Raw genomic sequence first — 18,496 nt, 5'->3', positions numbered from 1 at the left:
TTTCAGTTTTCCTTCTTTTTCTTTCGTTTCCCTATTTTTTCGTAATTATTATTAATGATTCAATAATAATTGAAAGATTAACAGATTTAAAATCAAATCTTGGAAATACATGCTTTTTCACTTAAAGCTCCACACGCAAATAACTCCAAAACAAAAATAAATATTTAATTTCTGTCAAAAGTTTAAAAAATTTACAAAAAGTTCGGCGTTGCGACTCGTTGAAAAATTATGCAATAGCAGGAACTTTGAAAAACGCGCATGCAAAAGGACATATTATTTCAAAACTTTTTTGTTTTTTTTACTTAAACTTATTTACTTTATTCGTCTCTGGGTTATACCGGTTTATAGTAAACATTTCTCGATTAATAAAAAATCTGATTAACGCTTAGTTTTAAAAAAATTATTAGGAATATTAGTTACTATTAGGCAACTATTGTTATCACAATTGTTTTAAGTGGAATTACGAAAAATAGATTTTCATCTTACTGGCGTTTGTATTATTGTATTGTTTCATGTTAATTTCTAGTACATACAACAATTACATAGCGCATTACAACAAAGTACATACAACTATTTTAGTATGATTTTATATTATAATTTTTTTGCCATTTAGTTGTGATAAATACGATAAATAAAAAAAACAGTAAAATACCTATAATCTAATAATCAAAAATTATAATCTTTGCAGGCGTCGAATTTTTTAAACTTTGAAAAATATATCCTTGACTCCAGACATTGACCACATTTTACAGAAATTAAATATTTATTTTTGTCTTGGAGTTAATAGCGTGCGGAGTTAAGAGTGAAAAACCTTGTAGAAGTTCTTTTTGGGCAAAAATGAAAGCCTAGCAAAAAATCAATACCATATTATCATACAATCAGTTATACTGTTGTTTTGATGCTGGTATGTTTGTAGAAACTCAAGCTCTTATAAATGAGGATCTTATGACTCCTAACTTATTGCCTAACGGCCATAATTTAATTCCTATATAATTTAAATCCCACAAAGTCTTTTCTTATGTTTTTTTAATAATAAAAATCAAGTAGAAGTTCTGATTTGAACATTTTTGTTGATGGATATAAGGTTGATCTAGTGGATAAAATAAAAAAATGTGTGTCTAATTTTAGATACTAATTTACGTTTTAAAGAACATCTTAAAGCTTTATTTCAAAAGGCTTATTTTTCATTAGGAACGTTATATAATGCTAAATCATTTTTAAACCGCAAGCTTAGAAAGGAATTATGTGAATCTCTTGTACTTAGCAATGTAATAGGATTCTGCGAAATGGTTCTGAGTTGTCTATGTCTCTTCACCGAACGGCCATGTTTCAAAGAAGTTTTTCGTATGTAAAATATTACAATGCCCTATCTGCTGATCTTGCTTCTTTTTCTGATAGGCAATTTGGGGCTAAATACAAACAATTTTCGCTGAGGAATTTCTAATTACTGTAATTTGTTATATAATTTTGTGATTTCTTTCCTTTAATTGGGTGGGGTAGATTATATGATTTTTTTATGGTTGCGCCATAATAGGCTTATTATAATTTTTTAAGCATAGTCTTTACTTGGTTCAGTAGAGTAGCTTTTAGCGCCAAGCGGGGACTAATCAAGTTGTTTAAAAATTGTAAGAATGTTCCTATTTGATTAATAAAAATCATTTATTATTATTATTATTCTTATTATATATTACCATACACAGATTGACCAACTTTACATTAGATTTCTCTTTCAAAATGTTTACATTTATTTTCTTCTACAGGTTTTAGCGATAGTGATCTCTCCCTTTTGTCTTGGCTGCAAAGCGTTCCGGCCGAAACGTTCGCGGTGCCCTTCGAGCAAAAAACGCTTAACGTGGATGTGGAGCGTCTGGAACGACCCTCTCTGGAAACGTCTTGGACGGAGCACATGCTCGTTACGCCCATCAAGCCAAAAACTTTTCCACATTCGGCGATGCCTTTTACCAGGCCTCGGTCGGCTGCTGATATTATGTCAAGGTAAGTTTTACTTGGGTGTGAACTGATAAAAATAGTGCAAAATACGTTTGCATTAAAACTAAAATAAAAGCTGATAATAAAAGCTGACTAATAGCTGATTCGCTTTTGAAAGTTTTTTTTCGAAAACGTTTTGTACTACAGTCATAGGTAAAGAATGACTTAATTTCTTATTTTGTGTGTTGTTTTAGTGACCCAGTGTATTTTTTTTTTTAATTTTTAAGGGTTTAGTTGGATAAATGGTCAAAAAAAAGCCAAGCTTCTTAAATTTTTCTTTAATTGCCAACGTTTCGGCCTATATTAGACCTTCTTCAGGGCACTACAAATTTAAAAAAAACATAGGAAAAACATTTATAGACAGGTCAAAACGGTATGTTATACAGTGGTCAACAAAATAACTATCAACAATTAAAACACATTAAAAACAAATTAAATAAGTATATTAAAACTAAGAGGAGTTATAGTTAAAATTAAAAAATGAAAAATTAAATAATAACATTTAAATATACTTACAACAGAAACGTCAATGCTCTTCGTTTAATTGTGATAAATAGATAGAAACCACTATGTTCTTATTATAGGCCAAAACGTTGGCAATTAAAGAAAAAATTTGAAAAGCTTGGATTCTTTTTTTAACATTTATCCAACTAAACCCTTGAAAATTAAATTAATTTCTTATTCCTTATAAAGGATCAATAAAATTGTACATGGTATCGCATTTTGGTTGTAGTTGCAGGGTGTCTTCTTTGAATCTTGCGGTTCAGAGTATACTATAATGGTCTGTATCCCCATCATTGGAATCTTGCTAAGTAGAATAGATACGATTAAAAAATTCCGAAGACTTTCGAAGATTTTTGGAAAAAACGAAAATTCACGATTTCTTAAAAGTCTATTTGAATAGATATATTAAAATAAATGTCACATTCTCATTGCTACTTTCTCTGTTTTCCAAAATGGTGTTGTCAGATTTTCAAACCAACGTTTAGTAGATTTGAATATATTTTTCTTTAGTCTTTATGTGAATCTACTAGTATCTTCGATCAACGTCATAGAATAATTGATGCATATCGCAATATTGATGTTGCCAATTTCCAAAATGTTCGTGAAAAGTTCTCCAATAGATTATTTTACCGCCTTGAAGTTAATGGTGCATATTTTCAACTTCTTTTGTAGTGAAATAGTTACAGTTCTGTGTTACCTTAAGTTTAATTTTTTTCTGTTCTATATTTTGCTTTTAATTCTATTTAACTTTTAAAGTTTTACAAAAAGAGCTAGAGACCAAAAAGTAGTACTAGTATTTAGGTTGCTAATGATGTGTACTAACTAAATTTAAAATTTTTATATAAACGCCTTTAAAAGATAATAGAGGGGGGGACAATTACGAGCCGCACTGTATAAAACGCATAATATGGTAACCTTTTGTTTAGTGATGTAAATTTGTAACTTTTCTCTTTACCAAATAATCAGTTATTTCAAAAATAAAGATGATGGTGGGCGTTCAATTGTTTTTGCAATAACCTGCTTTAACTTCTTGCGGTTGACCGATTTTAACAAATTTGGTTTCGTTAATAAGAGTATTCCTTAATTTAGTTAAATCCTTCCCCGCCAGGGGGCTAGTTGTGAGACCATGACCCAAAATCCTAAAAAAATCAAATTAAAAGATATGACTTTTTAAAAAGTAGCCAAATAACATCCAAAGAAATAAGTGAAAAATGTGTTTTTAAATCTTTGTGCAGAAATGCGTATTCTTTGCCCAAAACCCTTATAATATGAATCTTCAAGTACAATAGTTCATGCTTTATTTTCAGATCTCTTATGCCAGTATTAGACGGTCTTCCTTATGGCTTGTCCCAAAGTACAGCTGTCCAAAATGGAAACTCTAGAGCGATGGCCATGAGTACCGGTGATATCAGCCTGAACGGACCGATGTCCAGGAGCAGTTTCGCTAGTTTCCACTTGACCGGCATCAAAAACAATAAGTTAATGAACTCTTCGGTGGATCGGCTATTTGAAAACGAGGGCGAGGTATTTCTATCTAACAGCTACGCAGAGTTTCAACAGTTACCTTGTATACAGGAGGCCACTAGTACACCTAAGGTTTGTATTAACATATTTGTTCAACGTATGTGTATACATATGTTAAACAAAAGTCACTCTAATCCAGATGCAAAAGTCTGTTTCCACTACTGTCAGGTACCAGATCATCGTTAAGTCGAGAATAATTTTTATTCCATCTACGTTGCTTAGTATTTAACACCGCGTGCTTAGTATTTGATATGCTGATTGATTGTGTTATTGTGTATAGTTAATTTAAGAATTTTTGTATAGCACAATGTATATTAAAACAGATTATGCTTATTCAGTTTAAACAATATTCAGATAATATTTGAAATCTATGCGATTCGTTCACGACCACTTTCTCGAGATAACAGAAACCGATTTTTCCCAGACTTTTGCCTTTTAGGTTGGAGTAATTTTGTCATTAGAATCTATATACGGTGTGGTGGGTAATGAATACGTCAAAAAGCGATTCTAGGTTAAACTCGTGAAAATATTAATATTGAGCCAAATATCCCTTAGTAAGATGTCGCTCTTAATTAGGATACAGGTTGTTAACATTTAATATTCGAATGTGTTTTATTTCTCTATAGCTCAACTTGTTTTTGAAATATCGACATAAAAACTGGGGATCCGGGGTTTTTGAGGATGAGAAATATGATTTTATTCTATTTTTTGACATGAAATGTAGACGCCGGTTGTTACACCATATTCACACGTTGTTTCATGCTAGAACTTTCTTACTAGTACCTTTTTATTATTTGTTATTGAAGTAATTGATAGAATTATGATTTTTAAGAAAAAAAGGTGTATTTTATTCATTTCGATTAAACAAAGCGTTTTCAAAATATTTGCATTTAAACATTTTGTTGTAAGTTAAAAAAATAGTTTAATATTAAATTGAGATAACATTAATAATAAAATAATGAAAAACATCACTTTAACAAATTCGCCGGGCATTTTCTTAATCCTTTTACCAAATAGTGCTTTACTTGGAATAAAGTTTCTTATTTATTCCCGATAACATGACTTAATAAAACTCCAAAAGAAAAAATCCAAAGGATTAAGATGCGGGATATGCGGAGGCCATCGAAATTCACTGACACGACCAAACCATCTGTGAGGCAAGGATTCATCTAAAAAATTGCAAACTGCAACTGAATAATGCGGTGGAGCATCATCGTGCATATACCACATGTTTTGTCGTAAATTTAAAGAGCCATCATTGAATAGATCGGGTTAATCACTTTGTAAAATCTGCAAATACTAGTTATTAAGGTAACTTATAGGTTATTAAAATTCCCAAATATAACACATCAAATAATAATTAAAAATTCTTTGTGAAAATGGCGTTTTCGGGTGAACTGTGGATGTTCCAGTTTCCACGTATGATTATTATTCCGTTAATTAAACACACCTTATCTGTTGAGGATGGACTAAATAGAGGCTTAGTTAATAAATGTAGGACCGTGATTGCGATAACTAAAGCCTAGCTAGTAAATTTATTTATAAAGTAAATTTAAGTTATTTGGTAATAAATGTTAAAGGGGATTGAAATGATAAAAGTATAGATTTTTAGTATGTAAAATTTCTAAAACTGGGGTTTTTATTACATAAATAGTGTTCGTCAACTGTCTTTTACTTATACATGGATTTTTACTCACTCTCACTAAAGTTTCTTCATCTTGATCTACAGATGTTGCTTTAGGATGTCCAACACGACTCTGAGGGCAAAAGACCCTGTTCCTCCTAGTCTACTGTATAATCTTTAAAAAATACTTCAGGTGCCTTCCATTTGGATATCGTTGCCGGTAGCGTCTTGATGCCGCACGACTATTACAATTTACTTGAACATAGATGTAATTCATACATCTCATTTCACTATTGGAATATAGTTCAACATCATTCTATCAGTTACTTCAATAAAAAATAATAAAACTGTACTAGTAAGAAAATTATGGTATGAAACAGCGTGTGAATATGGTATAACTCGTGCCCCTCTACACTTTATGTCAAAAAATAGAGAAAAATCATATTCCACATCCCCGAAACTTGTTTGGTCGAAAACCAAATTTTAACTTCCTGTATCTTAATTATAAGCGACATGATACTAAGGAATATTTGGCTCAACAACGACATTTTCACGACTTTAACTTGGAATTGATTTTTGCGCATTTGTTACCGACCACCCTGTATACAGGGTGTAACATAAGTGATGACTTTAATTTTAAGGGGTGATTCTTTGTAATTTTTGAAGAAAAAAATTTCATATAAACGTAGTTCCGGAGACGCTTCATTTTCGAGATACAAGCTGTTAAATTTTTTTAATCGCCTTTTATTAAAATCTGAAAAACGTTTTGTATTTTTTAATTGCATAGTTTAAGAGAAATATCAAACGCAGCAAAAATGGTGGCGTACACACAAAACAAATACATTTTAATCAGCTAACCATTTGCCATATTGCAATGATTATTTAAAATGTACACCAAAAGTAGTATCGTAATAATTAGTTTATTGGATTTGTTTTTTTCAGTTTTTAAATATTAAACATACTGGTAATTTTAAAGCATTTTATTTTTTTTTATGGAGGGTAAAAACTATTGTGAGCGCTGAAATATGAAAGAAATTGAAAACAAAGATCACAAAAAAATCAAGCGACAAAAAGTGGCATTTTTAGTTGGCCAAAATCGAGCAAATTTTTAGGCTAAATGAGAGAATTCTAAGAGATACCTAATGAAAATAATTAACAAACTGTAAAAATGTCAACAACGCTAAACGCGTTTTTTAGAAATTAATAAAAATCGCCTAAATTAAAGCCCCTAAATTAAAGAGTTAAATGGGTTTTAGATGTAAAGAAAATGCTCCCATTTTGACGACAGAAGCATTGGCTATATTAAAGGCTTTAGAATATGTAAACAATGCTTACTCCCTTTAATACTTTAATTCTGTCGGACTCTAGATCAGTCATACAAACTCTAGGTAATGGACATAACTTAAACCATCCAATCATTTTCAAAATTAGAGCTGTTCTGGTAAATCTTAGACTATATAACAAAAAAATAGTCTTTGTTTGGATAAAAACTCACTGAGGATAATTGGGTAATGAGTTCGTAGATAAGGAAGCAAAGAAAGGCATTTCTTGTAACAACTTTATACCTAAAGTACAATACAGGGACTTATTCCCTTTTATCTACTTAAAAGCCTTTCAATGTTGGAAAAACACATTTTTGGAATATGTATCAAACACAAAAAATACCTATACTTCAATTAGAAAAAGGCTGGACAAAAACACTTTCCTATTTTAGATTTTTGGTAGGACACGGTAATTTCAATCAATACCTATAAGTATAAAATAAACGTGAAAGACACAGAAATTTGCGATTGTGATAATCAGTCAATTGATGATCTGAATCACAGACTTTTTGCTTGTGAAAACAATTCTCAAGCCATTTGATTTTTAAACATGGAACTTGGAAAATTATCTTTACTTCCAATGTGCCACGCAACCCTTATGGTAGAAGTTACCACAAATAAGAACCTAGAAGCTATTTTTGTAAAATTTTTAAAGCTGTGTAAAAATAAATTATAATTCACATAAAAACTAGACTTATGAATAGTAAAATTATAATAGTATACTATGCTAGTTTAGGAAAAGATAGAGAAAATTAGACATAGGATGTAAAATAGAAGGTAGTTAAAAACACTCCCTATGTTTTTCCTAGTGTTATTTTCCTACCTATCCGAGCCACCCTGTATTGTCTTAAATTAAAACAATGCCTTGCTAGGACTCCAAGGCGAGAAGCGAGTGACCATGTCTAAAATTTTCAAAGGATGTCCTATTCTTTCCTATTAGTATAAAAATAAATAAAGTAAATGAGCATTTAATACAGATATTAAAATAATTGATAGAAGCAGATATCTATATTATAGAGAGTTAGATAAAAGTTTTTAATCATACTTTTATATGAACTTTTTTACTTAAAAAATGTTACACCCTGTATAGATAGTGCGGTTTTCTGTGTGACATTCAACCTTCCCCTAAACATTTTCCCAGTTCTTTCATCATATATTTTCTTATAGGTGTACAATGCATCGACAGCCTCACAATCATCTACCTCAAAAAGTCCCGAACGTAAATTCTCCAACGCCTCCACGCCGGAACATCGGGGCCGTGAAAGTCCCGCTTCCGTTGGTACGGCTCGATCGTCCCGAAGGGATTCGCTTAACGAAAGGTTCTTACAATTAGTTTTAGCGTTGGCAACGACAATAATTTAAACTTTTTTAGACCTACACCTTCGACTCACCATCAGAACCTCACTTTAACTACCCCGGCAGTGATCGAAGGGAACTTGGATCAGAGTTATACGGGGGAATTAGTGAAAGAATTCCAGAAGACGAAGCAGAAGCTGCAAGAGGCTATTGCAGCCCGGGATCGGGAGAGAGAGGAGTTGTTAAGGCAGCTACAGAGTGCTGGACAAGGGGAAGCTCCTACGAACGGGAAGTTTCTTGACGATTGGTAAGTTTATGTTTACTTTAAACAGTTTATGTGGAATAAAGAATAATTCTTGGATTATATTTAAATAAAATATTTGTTTATCTATCAAAATAGTACATGATCAAAATACTACATGAAGAATATAGTATTTTGTCTACTAAACAAAAACTGAACAATGTCATTAGGAAATTTTGACCATATGTCCATTTTAGTTGTTGCTGGTTTTAAAGAGCCTAAAGGTAAGATGATTTTAACACGAAATATATTATTTAATATATCAAAATCATTTAATTACAACTTTTCGAATTCAATTAACTAGTCGCTGGATTCTGAATTCTTCCATGTAAACTATTTGTTTGCTGTTGGCACTATTTAGTTTGAAACGTCTGGACTGACCGTCCTTTTAAATATACAGGGTGAGTCAGGAGAAATGCACCAAATTCCAGGTGAGTATTCGACAGGTGAAAATAATTTTCCAAACTCATTTATACTTTCTTATCTGAATCTTATTTGTTTTTAAATTATAGTGTCATTAAAATGTTTTAAGTAGTTTTTCGCTTCTTATCACAAATGCTGTAAGTGCCGATTGTTTGGTCAACATTCACTCACAAATCCACAAGCAACAGTCCAAACCAATTTTCGGTAAACGTGTGGTGTGGTATGGTCGATAGTTATTTAATTGGCCCACACATTTTAGAAAATCGTCTCATAGGAGAGAACTACTTTTTTTACGAAATGAGAGAAAAGTATTATTAGAAGAAGTTCCTTCAGAATGCAAATGTATTATCAGCATGATGGAGCTCCTGCACATTTTGCTCGTCAGATCAAGCAATATTTGGATAAAGAGTTTCCAGCACTGTGGATTGGTCGCAGTGGTCCTAGTTAGTTGGCCTCTCCAGACCTAACACCACTGGACTATTGTTTGTGGGGCTTATTTAAAGTAAAATTCGACACTCATACAAAGACATGAATTACTTAAAAAGCAACAAGGTCCTTCGCAGATGAAGTAGAATATGTTTAGAGGTTAATGGCAGTACTTTTGAACATTTGTTAAAACAGCAACTATAATAACCATGTAAGTGTAGGAAATTTTGTTTGTTTGTAAATAACGGTATATTTTGAAAACAAATGAGTTGCATAAGAACATATGGTTTTTTTAAAAGGTTTTTTCACTCTATATGTTAATATTTTAAAAGGATTAACCCTTTCCACTGGAGACGTTTTTAGCTTGAGCGAACCAGCAACTCGAGACAATTTCGGTCAAATTAGATAAACGCGTTGTAGGCGCTTTCGTGGATTGGTGCTGCCTGTTGAAAGAGTTTCCAAATGAAGCATCCAAAAAATTTGGTTAAATCTAACTCTTATAAATGTATTTGAATAGAAAGGAATATAACTGAGGACATTTCTGAGAACAATATTCTTGGAAATTAGCTAACGGCATTGTCCTCATATTGATTACGACAGCAAGGAATTCCCAAAAGTCTTCGTTTGTGACCTCACTTCAGATTCGCCATATCGAATTTGCAGATAGCGTCTTCACTCAATTTTAATTTTGCTTATTTATTGGCTTTACTAATCATTTTTTCCACGAGGCCATTAGTGAAAAACAAAATTAAAAAACTATTAGTTGCTTTACATCAGAAACTTCGTGGTGCTGTGGGATTTTGACATTGTACGTTTGCGGCTCTCTATAATTCTAATTTTTTGCTGTCTGACAGTTCTTACTGCATCACTATCTTTTCCACTTGATTCGTTTGTTTTGCGACGTAATCTGCCGGAAATCAATGCAAGTTCATCATACGAAGCTGCAAAATTGATGATGGGTAGCGCTCTCCTCTAGAAGAAGAGACCTCACTTACAATTTTAAGGTTTTAATAATGAACTGCTGATTACAGCTTCACTCAACCGCCTTCAATTTCTGTAGCGGTTTTTTTTGTTGCAAAGTCAATGCAATTGAAGAGAAAACAGCCGAGTTCAAATTTGATTAGCTTTCTTCCACCTTGCGACTGGTCGGAGACGCGCGGGTGGCGGTTATTTATATAACATAAAAATGCCGTTAGCGGCATGGAATAAAAGCGATATTGCCGCTAATTAAAATTATTACAAATTGTGCTGAATTTAGTTTTTATCTGTTATAGAATTACGATTGACTTCGTTCGAACTGGAGCAGATTTGATCTTTCTTTATATTTTAGGGATCAAATACTTTATATTTACTGTATTTACTACCAAGACTTTTTAAGCGAATGCGACGCTGAGCAGTAAGCTAAGCTAAGATTTGGATATAATGTCAGCCCAGCCTAGTTCGCGAAAAGAAAGTTCCAAGTTCCAGTTTCCAAAGTTCCAAGAAAAATGTCTTATAAATACAAAAATTAATAATGTCTTATAACTTCAAAATGCAGCACCGGTTATAACGAGCATATTTTTTTAAAATGTTTTGCACACTCAAAGTCTTTACCCACCTTTGCTGACGTAAAAGGCATAATTGTACAAAGCCAGCTCTCAATATTCTACAAATAACTTTGCTCTAAATACTTCATCAATTTTTTTAGCACATGTTATATGACTTCTATTTACAAGACAGGCCCATTTTTTTGACTACTTATTTTTCCCGATTTTGACGTATAGCTTTGCCCACTATGTTTTCATATTTTAGCTTTTATTCTTATCCAATTATCCTGGTTGCGGCTTCTTTTTACCTTACCTCTTTTAGCAACTGGGAAATTTTTTCACCTTTAATGGTTTCTGAAATGTTCAATGTTATTTGGTGAGGAATAGGGCTTTCATTAGATGAACCATTTGGAGAAAGTTCACTCTCTGACGGATTAAATGTATCACTTGAACCCGAAGAAAAATCTTTATGCTCTGAGTTATATGGCCACCATCTGGGTCATTATAATTTAATGTAGAATTTTTCTCAATTTAAGAATGCTTGAGCTTCTATTTTCAACAATGTATTTTGAAGGACTTGTTAAGTTTGATACCAAATCACCGTTTAAATAATGGTTAAAGTTGTGATGATTCTCAGTTAATAAGGTGTCCAAATTTGCACCAAAGGACGGTTTTGGAAGCACTCGAAGAAGCGAAGAAGGGACATTGTCTGAACTATTCTCATTGAATTATTTTCCAAATTGGTAGACGCTTAAAGAGGAGGTGGAATAGAAAAGTCGGTATTATTTTCAAAATTACTTTTATCAAATCCTACGATCATGTTTGCAGGTCCAGAATCAATGCAATTTTCATTTAAATTTAAAGTAGACTCTACTTCTTGAGATTTGCGAATATTTTTGATTTTCTTGAATTAATTTTTTCTAGTTTTCATAGAATTTTTTGATCAAATCGCTATAGAAGCCAATAGAAGCTAAAAATACTTCTGTCACAACTTTGTGTTACTTTACTAGATTTTCATACAAATATATTAAAATTTTCTAGCAGTACTAACACAAATTGCATTCGCGATGTTATTCTTCCGAATAACCAGTGTTTCACCCGATTTTCTTGGCGCGACTAACCTGTCAAACTTTTAAATTGACGCAACTGTCATCTAGCGGCAACGAGTCGGCAAATAAATACTTAAGCCGATATTTTCTCGTGATGTATTGTATATTTTTTAAACACTTGTCTTGAGCGGCTTAACTCAATATTATTGAAAATTTTACAGTTAACTATTGTATCAGTATTCTGCCGGAACAGCGATAAAAAAAACCTTATCTAGAATAGTTTATAGGCATGTTTTATTATTATGTCATATGCAGTGAACTGTGGTGATTGAAAAAAAGGTGAAACAATTAGGTTTGTTCACGGGACAAATCCTGAACTACTTCGGAATACATCCGAATTCCCAACTTACTACTACATTGCGCATGTTTTATCCCGTACTAATTTGGAATCTAGGTAACCCACAAACGCTTTTAGAGGCTAATCACATTTATTTACGTTTTACAAACAAGTTTTGTATTGTAATCTCAACAAGAAAACAATTGTGCGTTCAAGACAGTTTTGTGATATTTTCGAAGACCTCGCAATGGATGAAGGTAAAGTCCAGTGCAACGATATATTAGAATGGTCACTCGTCAAAACACCAGCATTCCACCTGCCAAACAATGTCATCCACCTTCTATTTACATTGTTTGAGAAGTAAAATGCTATTGTTTTGACGGGTGACCATTCTAATATATCGTTGCACTGGACTTTAAACATATTTCAAATATAAGTATATTATAAACAAGAATAGCATAGAGACACATTTTCTTATTTTAATATTTGAAAATCATTTTTATGGCTAAGTTGTTTCTAACAAAAAGGAATTTACGTTTTTACAAAAATTATTAGAACAATAACATAAACATATAATAAAATGCATTGTGCTTATTTTTAGAGCTATCAGAGTTTTTAATTTTACCTTTTCGTTCACAATATGAGTCACTTCAATTGACACATAATATTACCCTAATGTGTTTGGCCTTATACAAAAAATATCGTAATCAAGTTGGGTGTCTTAAATTAAGAAACCTTAAGAAAATGTATGGCATAATTGCAAACGAATTGAAACAAAAAAATAAGAAAAATATGACGCCTTCGCATTGCGAATATCGCTCGAAACATTTAGAGAGGATGTACAAAAAATATACATAACTCAACAAGAACACGGGCAGAGGAAGACAAACATTTGACTATGCAGATATGGTGAAATCCATCTTGGGTACGAAGAAAATATAAACCCAACGATATTCTTTTCTTTAGATTGAAGTTGTTGGTCCGATAATGAAATTACAGTCAGGCGAGACGAAAATGGTAAAAAAGAAGCAAATAAGAAATTTTCGAAAGCGACGTTCACAACTAGCTATAAAACAAGAAAGTTAAAAGGAGAATGTTAAAAGAAATAAGAAATGATCGAAAAGAATTTTATCAAAAAATTATAGAAATAGAAGAAAAAAAATTGGCAGAGAAAATTAAAAAGAATAAGCTTTTGGAAGAACAAGAAGAATATATTAAAAAGCCATTAATTTTGCCTTTCTCGGACATTTGCACAGATTAAAGTTTTTTGTAGTTATATTGGCTTTAGGAGAAAATATTTAGTAAAAACATTTGAAAGGTAGAATTTACATTTAGTTTATACATGTGTATGAATATTATTCAGTACCTAAAATTCACATTTAAAAAAGTTATATGCTAAATTGCAGAGCATTCATAATAATAGTTCTTTTTCTTATACCATCCCCGTCATCTTCTACTTCTTGGCCCATATTTTCTCCACCAAGCATAATCAACGCTTCATTTCTGTTTTCTGTTCGGCTCTATTTTCTTCAAATTCTATATTATCACTCATTGATATATTGTGCAAAATAGCACAAGCTCTAATAAAATGAACAGTATTATCTATATTTTTTAATTTCAAATGATATAATAATCGAAATTTTTGTTTAATTAATCCTAAGCAATGTTCAATTAAATATCTATTGGAACATAAAAGATAATTAAAGTTTCTTTGCCTTCTAGTTAAATCTTTAAATGGCGTTAATAAGTGTTTAGTACATAGATATCCGCTATTTCAAATAAGAAAAAAAGCACCACCTCTTTCTGTTTCACTCTGTTTCAAAGTATCATTTAATGGTGATGATCGAAAAACTCGACTATCGTGAACTGAGCCTGGATAACCTATGAATATATCGCGAATTCTCTTTTGATGGTCACATACAACCTGAGCCTAAAACATACAGTTAAGAATTAAGTACTTATAACTTTAAAATATAGCACAAACTCACCTGAATAGAGTAAAAATGTTTCCTAATTAAATAAAAATCTGGATCGTCTTGAAGCTTGTCAATTTTAATATGTGTGTCATCAATTACACCTATCACTCCTGGAAAATATTTTTCAGCAAAGCATACATTTGAATTAGTATTTGCTAGTTAGGAGTTGGGAACTTTATATAATCTGGTGATAAATTGCTTAAAAAGAATGCCACTCTTCGTACGATTTTATGAAGAGAAATTTTTGTTATTCCAAATCGATTAGCCACCACTCTGAAACTAACTGAAAACTAACTAAAACACTCTGAAGTATTTTCTTATAATTTCCAATCTCATGATGATAATATTCAGAGGCTTCTTGAAGTAATTGTGTCCTTTCGGTACCTCATGATTTGCAAGCCACTCTTCTAATTATTTATATTTTACTTCATGTCATATATTACAATAACTAACAAGTTCAATTAAAATATACGAATTACTCTCACCAGATATATTTAACGTATGAACAATAGTTTCTGTATTTTGAGAATGGTAATCATTGTTAAAAAAAATTAAGCCTGTTTGCAGGATTATACCCTCTTGCTTTGACTCTAGGATCTATTGAACGTATTCGGAATTAATTATGAACACAATATAATTGTTCCGTGAACGCCTAATTTTTACCTCCGAATGAGGGTTTTTATGTCCCGCGAACGACAAGCCATAAAAGCGCATGCACTTTAATCCCGAAGTAGTTCAGGATTTCTCGCGCGAACAAACTTAATATTTAATTTGCATTAACTAAAATTCCTAACTTAAATTTATTTATATGCAGTACTCCACATATCGCAATCCAAAAATAACCATATTCAGCATGTTTATCCCGCATTGTTATTTAAATCATTATTCTCGTAGTATCAGGAGAATCTGCGAGTCAGTAGGCGTCGATCATCGTTTGTTTTTCCGCGTCGGGTACCGCCGCATAATTGCAGCACACAGCAATTAACCGTAATCGCTTTTTTTTCGTTCAATTATTTTTTTCTCTTTGGAACGTGCAGTTTGCACAAGTTGCTGATTCTTTGACAGTTAGTGCCTTCGGAATTTTTGTGTAAAATGGAGTGTTTTGTTGTGTTTTGAGGGTATTAGTGTAAAGGTTGCTAAAATTGTGTTAAATTTCCTATTTTATGTTTTCAAAAGCTACCTTAGTAATAGATCTTGAAAAAGGGGTCATAATTTAATCGACTGGTATCGTTTTGCCCTTTGTTTGTTGTTTAAGATGGGGTTTCTTAGGAACTAATATAATAGCAATATAAAATATTTGCTATTTTGTATTACTCTTAAGTGAATGAAATATTTGAGGAAATTTTACATCAAACGTTCTGAAGCATTTTGCCAAGTAACCTGAATTTAAAATTACTATTTGAGTATAATAAGAGATATACGATTTTTTTCAACCACTTCTTTTAAAAGTTTAGCAAAATGATTAAATTAATTTTTTAATTGATTAATTAATTGATTGATGAAAATTTAATCTTACTTATGTCACAAAATACCAAATTACCAAAATTTCAGTAAGCACCATATAAGTGTTAACATTTAAAACAAATATTTATTATTGTTCGGCATTGCATACTTCCAGTTTTATTGCTTTAGTCAGACATTTTTATTGGTTGATTTAATTTTGCTAACATGTAAACTAACCCAAAAAATCTTAAATAATATATTATAGCGTTAATAGGAAAGGGAATGTGATTTTCAGTATACAATAATCATATTTATACATATATAATCGATGAACAAGATCTTTGCTAATGAATGGCCATTGAGAATTGCATACGAGAAGTTGTCCTAAACTATAGTTAATTTTATACTTGGAGGGACTTTAGAGACTCTTTGGTTTGTCGATGTTTTTAGGACGCATGTGCAGAACTGGATTTTATTCCTCAATATATTTTTAGTGATATTTTATTTCGAACACATATTTTCGTGTGTTTTATAAAAGTATTTTTATGCGCCAAATATAATTTTTCTTCACTTTTAAATGTTTAAGAAATATTTTATAGGTTCTTTAAAACAGCAAGTATTTTCCGCATTATGGGATCGGAATTTCTTTTTCCAGTTCAAAACGTCACAAAATGCAAATCAAACTTTTATTACCAAGCAAGTGAAAGAAACACTAAACTAGTTATTTATCTCTGATTGACTTCAATTTCAAATTCCGTTTCTATAATTGTATGACTGGTCGCCTTTTCAGTACTTTTTTATTAGCATTTTGCATATCTCATATTTTCCAATGGAGAACAACAATAAATAAAACAATGAGATTAAATTGTAAATATTTGTTTTTTTGAAAATCTTCATCTTTTGTCATCTTTCTTACTAGATGTGAATAAGAAACCACCTCTTTTCAAAAGTAAAATTTACGTATTTTTTAGCTCGACAACCCTATGTATTTTAACAACTTTTAAATTAATCTTCAGATAAGACAACCTCTTTAACCCAATTTGCCCATAAAATCCTTCTAAATCAGGATTTAGACTATTTAATTCACAATAAATTCTTAAGATTATCCATAAAAGTCCACCCTTTTTTTGTAAAAACTGCTATAAGGCACGTTTTCGTTTTTTTTACTACTTTTTTTTAACGAAATTGACTTTACCCTCACAAGACAAGAGGTCAGTAACTCCTATATAAAACTTGACTTGGAATGTACACTAAGATAACATTCTTTGGCAACCATTAGCAGCAAACTAAATCTGTGCATTACATCATCGATTGTCTGCATTTCGTCTGATGTCTCTCCCCGTAATGCGTTTGTCGGAATTTTGTTTGTTTCATCATTTTCGAGGTTCTATAGAGACGATTGCCTGGTTTAATGAATTTTCTTATTTAGCCAATTAAAAGGTATTGTCTGAATCATCATGAAATTGTGTCACGTAATTTGGTTCAATATATTTACGATAAGCATCCTACATAAAAGTCTGAGATGGTTTGAACTTATCTGAAAATAGGGAAAAAGTAAATTTTCACTTGACTTTTTCACTTCAAAGTAAATGTCTTCTCATAAATTTTCTATAAACCAAATATCCAACCGAAGGAATTCAGGCCAATAAACAAAACATACTTGTAATTTATAAACTAATTCGCCGTGCTAAGAATAAGAATAATTACTACATGCTGGTTCTACATTCATTTTGATTGCTACCGGTGATTGGTAATATTGGCGAATTCATACTTTGTTTCTTTTTTACGGTTAGATAACTAGTATTTGGAAGTAGGATTAAAACGTCAAATCGGGTTTGCGATTAGTTTGTGTTTAGTGGCTACACAGGCTTAAGTTTTAACTATTACTGTAAAATGGGTTTAAGTGAAGAGGAACAGGTTTTAATGGCTTTAGACAAGACTATTAATGAAGAGTCTGGGTATGTAGAGACATTTATTTGAAAAAAGGATGGGTAAATAAATAGAATACGACAATGTTGTTCAAGGAGAGTATTGTATTAATATATCCAATATCTTCATTTAATCTGGGGGTTAATCTAGGGTAGCATTTGAAATCAACATATTTGCTGAACTAGTTTCATTTAATGTGAGCTAAAATATGTATTACAATAAACATCTCCACCCGCCGGTAGCGCGAAAACTAGCAGAGCATGGACATACCAAAGTGGTGACCTACATGGACAAGTCTGGCTGTAGTGTCCATGGAAGTAGTGGGAGGTATTTGGATTTGAATTGAATAAATACATTTTGTTTTTTGATCGAAACACGTGTAAAATTATAAACGTAGAGTAGGCACAAAAGTAAAGAAACTTTTATATGGACAATTTAATTATTAAAAATGAAATTGTTATTAGCGAAGATAAAACACCATTTAGTTTAAAAGTGGATATTAGGCTGCTAGCATAGGTAAAATGTTTGTTTTCAAATGTCAAACAAGTAAGTCATAATGCAAACACGACAAAAGCAAAGTAACTTTTTTATTTTTTCCAAAAAAGGAGTCTATTTCAAGTGAGAATGGAAACATATCTTTAAGAATTCAAAATAAAGCCTTTTTCTTATTTTTGACAGCATTAAGTATGCCAAAGGGTAAACCAATTTGCCTGGAGTTGCTATTTCTAGGCAGTTTATATTTCCAAAATATATACTGCTGGTATATGTAACTGCTTTAGATACAATGAACATTGGGAAAAATGCTAAAATTAGGACACCTTCACTTA

At 31.6% G+C, this 18,496-nt stretch overlaps 1 protein-coding gene and 1 long non-coding RNA gene across 8 annotated transcripts in view; one reads left to right on the top strand and one right to left on the bottom strand.

Annotated features, from left to right (window-relative positions):
- Positions 1–18,496, top strand: part of LOC126739973 (WD repeat-containing protein 47) — a 132,299-nt gene that overhangs the window by 25,979 nt on the left and 87,824 nt on the right. For 3 of the 7 annotated variants that reach the window (XM_050445810.1, XM_050445808.1, XM_050445809.1), the window contains exons 5-8: positions 1,761–1,995; positions 3,801–4,089; positions 8,131–8,282; positions 8,336–8,566. In XM_050445810.1, coding sequence (XP_050301767.1) covers positions 1,761–1,995; positions 3,801–4,089; positions 8,131–8,282; positions 8,336–8,566 — 907 coding nt within the window. Of the gene's footprint in view, positions 1–1,760; positions 1,996–3,800; positions 4,090–8,130; positions 8,283–8,335; positions 8,567–15,225; positions 15,430–17,674; positions 17,699–17,819; positions 17,997–18,496 lie in introns of those variants that run through there. The other 4 variants (XM_050445817.1, XM_050445816.1, XM_050445818.1 and 1 more) reach the window with 4 other exon arrangements.
- Positions 13,988–14,772, bottom strand: LOC126739975 (uncharacterized). Its single transcript, XR_007661754.1, has 2 exons — positions 14,310–14,772; positions 13,988–14,251 (listed from the first exon to the last, which is right to left on the bottom strand). It is a non-coding gene; the product is annotated as an uncharacterized LOC126739975 (long non-coding RNA).

Source organism: Anthonomus grandis, chromosome 8 (assembly GCF_022605725.1).
Source record: "Anthonomus grandis grandis chromosome 8, icAntGran1.3, whole genome shotgun sequence".
Lineage (NCBI taxonomy): Eukaryota > Metazoa > Arthropoda > Insecta > Coleoptera > Curculionidae > Anthonomus > Anthonomus grandis.
The sequence above is the reverse complement of the archived record's forward strand: the minus strand, read 5'-3'. Positions and strand labels throughout refer to the sequence as shown.